The sequence below is a fragment of the Elephantulus edwardii genome, unplaced genomic scaffold (assembly GCF_000299155.1).
Source record: "Elephantulus edwardii isolate Elephantulus edwardi_28Jun2011 unplaced genomic scaffold, EleEdw1.0 scaffold00289, whole genome shotgun sequence".
Lineage (NCBI taxonomy): Eukaryota > Metazoa > Chordata > Mammalia > Macroscelidea > Macroscelididae > Elephantulus > Elephantulus edwardii.
Window position 1 is genome coordinate 925,902 of NW_006400039.1, and position 8,470 is coordinate 934,371.

The following is an 8,470-nucleotide window of genomic DNA, read 5'->3' on the forward strand; positions in this document are numbered from 1 at the left end:
TCGCCAACCTGTGCCGCCATGGTGGTCTCTGCATGGATGCAGGCAACACCCACCACTGCCATTGCCAGGCCAGCTACACTGGCAGCTACTGTGAGGACCAGGTGGACGAGTGCTCCCCCAGCCCCTGCCAGAACGGCGCCACCTGCACGGACTACCTGGGTGGCTACTCCTGCGAGGTGGGTGGGTGTCTGTCTGTCACACGATGGACACCTGTCATGTTGCACCTGTCTGGCACAAGGGCGGTGGCACAAGGGAGAGTCAGCCTGCAAACATGGACACGCCATGTGCCCTGTGCTGCCAGGCTGGGACCTGCGGGGTCACTGCCTTCAGAAAGTGGCCAGCCGTGAGGGGTGTGTGCTGGGGAATAGCCTGTGCTTTCCTTCCTCACGTCACAACTGGTCCATACTGCGTTCCCCTCTGTCCCAGGTGGGCAGCGCCGCTCACTTTCCCCGGCCATGTGAGGCACCACTAGGCAGCGGGCAGCACAGTGGGGCGGGCACTGTGCAGTCACCTCTGACCCCACGTCCTCTGTGCAGTGTGTCGCCGGCTACCATGGGGTCAACTGCTCTCTGGAAATCAACGAATGCCTGTCCCAGCCATGCCAGAATGGGGGTACCTGTATCGACCTTGTCAGCACCTACAAGTGCTCCTGCCCTAGGGGCACTCAAGGTGAGCAGAGGGCCAGGATGCAGGGCTCGACCTGTCAGGTTCACACAGGTTGGGGGTGGGACCAGGGTAGGGGGAGCTGGCTGGGGCCACGTAGAGTAAAGGACCAGAGCTGGGCCAGGAAGCTGTCTCGAGGGCAAGCAGGGTGTCAGGGTGAGGGCGGGGAGCAGGCCTAGGGCCGGGTACCAGGCAGCTGGCGGCAGGGGTCTCTAGAGCTAGGTAAGGTTTCCTTTCACCATGGGAGTGGGGAGACCATGAAGCTGAATGGAGAGGCCCATCAGCACCCTTTCTTTCCTGAGTGCACCCCTGGCCTGGGCCAGCCCTGGGGTCGCGGGGACTCCTGCCCTTGGCCCTGACGTCTTGCTCCCTCAGGTGTGCACTGCGAGGTGAACGTGGATGATTGCTCCCCGCCTATGGACCCCAACACCCGGAGCCCCCGCTGCTTCAACAATGGCACCTGTGTGGACCAGGTGGGCGGCTACAGCTGCGTCTGTCCGGCAGGCTTCGTGGGCGAGCGCTGTGAGGGTGACGTCAACGAGTGCTTGTCCAACCCCTGCGATGCCCGTGGCACCCAGAACTGTGTGCAGCGGGTCAACGCCTTCCACTGCGAGTGCCGGCCTGGCTACACCGGTGGGTGCCTGGCTGGGGTGGGAGGGGTGGGCAAGCGGGCGGCCCCGAGTGGCCCCTCACACCCACTCCCCGCCAGGCCGCCGCTGTGAGTCGGTCATCAACGGCTGTCAGAGCCAACCGTGCCGGAACGGGGGCACATGCGCCGTGGCCGCCAACACTGCCCGTGGCTTCATCTGTAAATGCCCTGCGGTAGGTGCCCAGTCCCCACACTGATTGCTGCCCAGGGGTGGCCCATGGGGGCAGAGCCTGACCTGTGACCTCACAAGCTGGCAGCGTTTCCACCCAGATGTCCTGGGTCCCTTCACGGATCTGTTGCTAGAGGGAGCCTGGCACCCCAGAGCCATCCTGACCTCTGCCTTCCCCCCAGGGCTTCGAGGGCGCCACCTGTGAGAATGACGCCCGCACATGTGGCAGCCTGCGCTGCCTCAACGGGGGCACCTGCCTGTCCGGCCCGCGCAGCCCCACCTGCCTGTGCCTGGGCGCCTTTACCGGCCCCGAGTGCCAGTTCCCAGCCAGCAGCCCCTGCGTGAGCCTCAGACCCTGCTACAACCAGGGCACCTGCGAACCCACCTCGGAGAGCCCCTTCTACCGCTGCCAGTGCCCCCCCAAGTTCAATGGGCTCAACTGCCACATTCTGGACTACAGCTTCGGGGGTGGCGTGGGGCGTGACGTCCCACTCACGCAGATCGAGGAAGTCTGCGAGAAGCCCGAGTGCCACGCGGACGCCGGCAACAAGCTTTGCAACGTCAACTGTAACAACCACGCCTGCGGCTGGGACGGCGGCGACTGCTCCCTCAACTTCGACGACCCCTGGAAGAACTGCTCCCGCTCGCTGCAGTGCTGGGAGTACTTCAGCAACGGCCGCTGCGACGCCCAGTGCAACTCGGCCGGCTGCCTCTTCGACGGCTTCGACTGCCAGGGCGGCGGGGGCCAGTGCAAGTGAGCACAGGGACATGTCAGGGGGGTCAGGGGGCCAGTGCAAGTGTGCACGGGGGGATATGTCAGGGGGGCCAGGGGACCAGTGCAAGTGAGCACAGGGGGCATGTCAGGGGGGTCGGGGGACCAGTGCAAGTGAGCACAGGGACATGTCAGGGGCCAGGAGGCCAGTGCAGGTGGACACAGGGGGACATGTCAGGGGACAGTTGAAGTGAGCACGGGGGATAGAGTGGTCATGTAAGGTGGGACGGGCCAGTGGCAGTGAACACAGGGTGCTGATACCAGTGAGCATGGGTGTGACGTGTGTGGAGGGTGGCGTAGGGAAGGCACGTGGATTTGAAGAGTCGAAGGCAGGGGTGTAGGACAGGGCAGTTCGAGAGAGTGGGTTAGGGGGAGGAGGGAGGGGACAAAAATGGCCAGTGCAAGTGAGTATGGGGGGTCAGGAGGCGGACTGTGCAGAGGGCATGGGAAGGTTGCAATGGAGTGGGGGTGCTCCAGAGTACAGTGTCAGGGGGCAGGGAGTGGGGGCGGGGCGCTCAGGAGAACAGTATCGGGTGGGGGGCAGGGCTCTAGACAGGAGGGGGAGGCTGCATTCGGTTCTGCAGGGATCAGGGCAGGGGTTCCCGGAAGGACACAGGCAGAGGCACTCGGGACTCAGAGCTGGGCGCTGACCACACCTTCCCCACAGCCCGCTGTACGACCAGTACTGCAGGGACCACTTCAGCGACGGGCACTGTGACCAGGGCTGCAACAACGCTGAGTGTGAGTGGGACGGGCTGGACTGTGCAGACCGAGTGCCTGAGCGGCTGGCGGCCGGCACGTTGGTGGTGGTGGTGCTGATGGCGCCAGAGCAGCTGCGTAACAACTCCTTCCACTTCCTGCGTGAGCTGAGTCGCCTGCTGCACACCAACGTGGTCTTCAAGAGGGATGCACAGGGCCAGCCCATGATCTTCCCCTACTACGGCCGCGAGGAGGAACTCCACAAGCACCCCATCAGGCGGTCGGCCGACGGCTGGACCTCCGAGGGCTGGGCCGCCACGCCTCGCGCCCTCCTCGGCCAGGTGCAGGCCGCGCTGCTGCCTGGAGCTGGGGGCGGACGCCGGCGCAGGGAGCTGGACCCCATGGACATCCGAGGGTGAGTGGTCTCTGTTAGCATAAAAGAGGCTCAGGTTCTAGCAGGACCCCTTGCGGGTGAAGGCAGCAGGACTCCAAACTCGGTCTCTGGCCACAAGGCCACTGCCCTCCTTAATGCGCATTTCATTCAGTGGTGTTTGAGACTACCAGGGCTTCCAGCCCGCCAGGATTGTCCATACACCGTTGGTGAGCACACGGGGGCACAGAGCCGAAAGCCCAGGGGGTGATGTGGCAGGGCTGAGGCTTGGTGTCCACAGCTAGGCTGGGCACAGTTCCCCAGAGAGGCCCTGAGGCTCCTGGCCTCTGTCCTTCCATGGTGAGAGAGAGGGACGTGGAGGGAGGTACGTCTGTGCCAAGAATGTGAGTGCCCAGGATCAGGGCACTGCCGCTCCCAGGGCCTCCACCCAGTCCTCGTCCCTGACCCCACGATGCTCTGACATCAGGAACGCCCCTCACCCCTGCATTGTTGGGGGTCCCAGGAAGGACGCTGACCGACACCCTCCCCCAGGTCCATCGTGTACCTGGAGATTGACAACCGCCAGTGCGTCCAGTCCTCCTCCCAGTGTTTTCAGAGCACCACAGATGTTGCCGCCTTCCTAGGGGCGCTGGCCTCGCTGGGCAATCTCAACATCCCCTACAAGATCGAGGCTGTACAGAGTGAGTGCACCCCGCACCCCGCCTTCAGGCTGTGCTCCCCATCACGAGCACGCCAGCAGGGTCCCACCTCCTGCTCCCCAAGTGCCACCACTGTCACGTCGTCACCACCTGGGTGCTGTGTACCCCTGCTTCCAGCACCCCCACAGGACGTATGTCCACTTCCAAGTGGAGTCCGGCCCCAGCCCCTCTCCCTGGCTTCTCTGGGCCGGGTAGCATTTCAAAATCATTATGGGTTTTTTTAGCAAGAGAGCAGGAGTGGGAAGAATTGATCGGTGTCATGTGAAGTGTTGAAGTTTGTATCTAGAAAATCCCTCTAAATCCTTTGTCTTAACAGCTCGATACGAGCGCAGCGATTTGAAGTTTGGTAATCCCTCTCGCTGCGAACAGGAGGGAGAGCGGGTCTCCAGATAGACCGGGCCTGCAGGAGAGAATTTAGCGAGAGTTTGCAATTCTGATGAAGGCGCAGAAAATGACCTTATTTTGGGGGGCGGGACGGGAGAGCGGCCAGGCGCCCGGCACAGGCAGTCTGCGCCCGGCCGCGGAGCCGGAGCCTGATGCCCGGGCGGCCGGCTGTGCCCGCAGGTGAGAGCGTGGAGCCGCCGGCCCCGGCCCCGCTGCACTTCATGTACGTGGCCGTGGCTGCCTTCCTGTTGCTGGTCTTCGTGGGATGCGGGGTCCTCTTCTCCCGCAAGCGGCGGCGGCAGCACGGCCAGCTCTGGTTCCCTGAGGGCTTCAAGGTGTCAGAGGCCAGCAAGAAGAAGCGGCGGGAGCCCCTCGGGGAGGACTCCGTGGGCCTCAAGTAAGTGGGGTGGGGTCCCCAGACCGCAAGGCTGACCCTGGGACCTGCTCTTACCTTGGCCAGGGTATCAGAGCACCCCACCCAGGCCTGACCCCCACACAGCATGTTCTGGGGGACCCAGTTACCCTCTGTCAGGGCCTGAGCCCACAAAGCATGCTTTTTGGGGGACCCATTCAGCAGCCATGGGACTGCTCCTCTGACCCCAGCACTCACCCAGCATGCTTTGGGCGTAGCTGTTCCCCGTCCCTACCCTCTGGTCAGAGCCAAGACCCCAGACCCAGAGGTGCCCAGTGTTCTTAGCAGCCACTCAGTCCTGTCCCCATCCTTGCCACAGGCCCCTGAAGAATGCTTCGGATGGCGCCCTCATGGACGACAACCAGAACGAGTGGGGGGACGAGGACCTGGACACCAAGAAGTTCCGGGTATGTTTAATGGCTCGAGGTGGCCTGCAGTTCCCCACAGCTCCCCGAGGCTGCCCACAGCACCCCGTGGCTCCCCACTGCTGCATGTCTCCCACAGCTCTACACAGCACCCACAACACCCGTAGCACCTGGGTGACCAGGCCCAGCTAACGTGGCTCCCTGCCCCATAGTTCGAGGAGCAGGTGGTCCTGCCCGACCTGGATGACCAGACGGACCACCGGCAGTGGACCCAGCAGCACCTGGACGCTGCTGACCTGCGCGTGTCTGCCATGGCCCCCACGCCACCCCAGGGTGAAGTAGATGCTGACTGCATGGATGTCAACGTCCGAGGGCCCGGTGAGCGTCGTCCCTCAGTGTGTTCATTGTCCAGCGTTCCACCCTCTGCACCCATCTCCTGCCCATCTGCCTATCCGCCCATTGGTACACCTGCCACCCATCTATCTGCTTGCCGAATTCACCTACCACTCATCCACCTGCCCACCTGTCTAGCTGTCTGCCTGTCCGTCCACACACCACGCTCGACCCATCCACCAGTGCCCACCCTCAGTGCCCTTCCCTGACCCCGTGGCTGGCCTTAAACCCCCACTGGAAGCTGAGCATTTTGAGGGGACTGAGATGCTGCTTTGGGCATGTCCCATTCCAGATGGACATCTCTCTCCCTGTGGCCTCCAGCTGGTGCTGCCGTGACCTGTCTGCCCTCCGTGTCCTGGCTGTACTGTGTCCTTAGACACAATGCCCGTTATGTTGCTGCCTCCAGGCTGTGGGGACTGTCAGGAAGCAAAGCCACGGGGTCCACACAGCGTGGCCGCAGGGGCCTCACACCCTGGGGCAGTGTCCACTCGGGCGAGCGTCGCCGTCCCCCTGAGCTGCCCATCTCTGTCCCTCCTGCAGATGGCTTCACCCCGCTCATGATCGCCTCCTGCAGCGGAGGGGGCCTGGAAACCGGCACCAGTGAGGAGGAGGAGGACGCTCCAGCGGTCATCTCGGACTTCATCTACCAGGGTGCCAGTCTGCACAACCAGACCGACCGCACCGGTGAGACCGCCCTGCACCTGGCTGCCCGCTACTCACGTTCCGACGCTGCCAAGCGCCTGCTGGAGGCCAGTGCAGATGCCAACATCCAGGACAACATGGGGCGGACCCCACTGCATGCAGCTGTGTCCGCCGATGCCCAGGGCGTCTTCCAGGTGGGTCCACGCGCTCTCCGGGAAGGGTGGTGGGGCTGTCTCGGTACGTGGAGGTCTGGAGGGGCAAACAGCCGTCACGAAGCTCAGGGGATGCTGCCTAGCTCAGGTCTCGGCCGGGTCTGTCTACTCAAGCCTCTCCCCTGACCTGGAGTTTCTGCAGCCCTTTACTGCTTACAAACTCACCTGCCTCTGTCGTCAGTGGCCTCACTTCTGGCGTCTGTCTGTCCTTCTCCTGGAGGCTTTCTCAGGAAGGGTGAGGGTCAGGGTCCACACTGCCCCCAGCTAATGTAACAGAAGCAAACAAAAATCACATTTGCAGGGGTTAGGACTGCCTTGTAACTTGTGGGGGACTCTGACACCCCTAAGGGCCCCAGTGGTATAGTTACATGTCGGTGTGTTAACTGAAGGGTCAGCAGTTCTAATCCACCAGCTGCCCCGTGGACAGAGTCAACAGTCTTCCCTGCAAAGATTTACAGCCTCAGAAACTCGACGATCACTGTGACCCACCGACTCCAAATCCAGGAGCAGTGGGTCTGCATTTTGGGCAAAGGCATTTCAGTGGCACTGTGGTTAAGGCATTCAGCTGCTAATCAAGAAGTTGGTGGTTCCATTCCACCAGCTGCCCCACGGGAGAAAGACAGGCATTCTCCCATCGACACTCGCAGCCCTGGAGCCTGACTGCTGTGGGTTAAACCCATGGCAGACGGTTTGGGCTTTTGGGGAACACTCACCGCCTCGCCAATGTTTTCTCATGGCAGCAGGGAGTTGTGGGACTGCAGAGAGGCCGCCAACCCCACCCCTGAGGGCCTGGGGCTCAGGAATAACTCCTGGGGCTGGTCCAGTGGCCTTGGCTCCCCCACCCCCCCACCCCTACCCCTGCAGCAGCGGCCACGGCCGGAGGCAATGCCGGAGGCTGGAGAGGAAGGCTTGAGTCAGCCTGCCCACCTGGGGCCTGGCTTGTGGGAGCATGAGCTGGAGGAGGGCGGAGGGGTTTGCATGCAGGTCTCTGGGGGCTCCCGGCAGAGAAAGGCTGTTTTCTAGCCGCCGGCCTGCCACCAATACCCAGGCCCAGGCCACGCCTGCCCCCCACCCACCCAGAGCCTTCTGCACAGAAGTGCATGACAGAGGCCCTGCAGCCTTTCCAAGTCAGAGATGTTCACTGCAATGAGGTCAGATAAGCTGAGGAAGGGGTTTCAGGTGTGGCCTGAGGCACCTGGCCACCTCTGCCTGCTGGGCAATGAGGGAGGCAGCACCCTGGCTATCCACGCTGCCAGCCAGTGTGACCAGTCTCAATCAGCAACTCAGGATCCTGGGCTGCTGTGTGTTTTGGTATGCCAAGGGGTCATGGCTTCAGGCAACAGTCCAGCTTGGCCCCGTCAGACCCTGCCTCTGACCCCTGCTGTGTGCCCCCAGAGGGACCTGTCTCTGTTACGCTGCAGGGAATGGTGACTAGGATCGGTGGCTGCTGCTGTCCTCACGGACACTGTCTGGACCCCCCCTTGCAGGGGTGAGTATTCGGCGTGGGGACCTCACTCACGCCTGACACCATCTCTTGCTGCTGTCCAGATCCTGATCCGGAACCGGGCCACAGACCTGGACGCCCGCATGCATGATGGGACCACGCCTCTGATCCTGGCTGCCCGCCTGGCTGTGGAGGGCATGCTGGAGGACCTCATCAACTCTCACGCCGACGTCAATGCCGCCGATGACCTGGGTGAGCAGGAAGCACGAGCTCTGACCAGGATATGACCAGGCCCTTGACCAGCGCTGTGGCTGGGATGCTTTGGGAGGGGAGGAGGCCACCATGGATGGCACCGGGAGTGGGCACAGTGGTAGGCGTGGCAGGGGCACTGGGGCCTGCAGCTGCTCCATCAACTGCCTTTGCTCTGGCCTGCAGGCAAGTCAGCCCTGCACTGGGCCGCTGCCGTAAACAACGTGGACGCTGCCGTTGTCCTCCTCAAGAACGGGGCCAACAAAGACATGCAGAACAACAAGGTGAGCTGGGGCCGGGGGCTCGGTGGGCCAGGGGTGGGGGCGCG

The 8,470-nt window shown here is 63.0% G+C and overlaps 1 protein-coding gene across 1 annotated transcript in view; it reads left to right on the forward strand.

Annotated features, from left to right (window-relative positions):
* NOTCH1 (notch 1) overlaps positions 1–8,470 on the forward strand; it is a 42,465-nt gene that overhangs the window by 31,139 nt on the left and 2,856 nt on the right. Inside the window, exons 21-33 of the mRNA XM_006900570.1 lie at positions 1–176; positions 537–669; positions 1,039–1,296; positions 1,373–1,485; positions 1,664–2,235; positions 2,921–3,367; positions 3,875–4,023; positions 4,606–4,822; positions 5,157–5,244; positions 5,415–5,580; positions 6,136–6,431; positions 7,998–8,145; positions 8,329–8,426. Coding sequence (XP_006900632.1) covers positions 1–176; positions 537–669; positions 1,039–1,296; positions 1,373–1,485; positions 1,664–2,235; positions 2,921–3,367; positions 3,875–4,023; positions 4,606–4,822; positions 5,157–5,244; positions 5,415–5,580; positions 6,136–6,431; positions 7,998–8,145; positions 8,329–8,426 — 2,861 coding nt within the window. The remainder of the gene's footprint in view (positions 177–536; positions 670–1,038; positions 1,297–1,372; positions 1,486–1,663; positions 2,236–2,920; positions 3,368–3,874; positions 4,024–4,605; positions 4,823–5,156; positions 5,245–5,414; positions 5,581–6,135; positions 6,432–7,997; positions 8,146–8,328; positions 8,427–8,470) is intronic.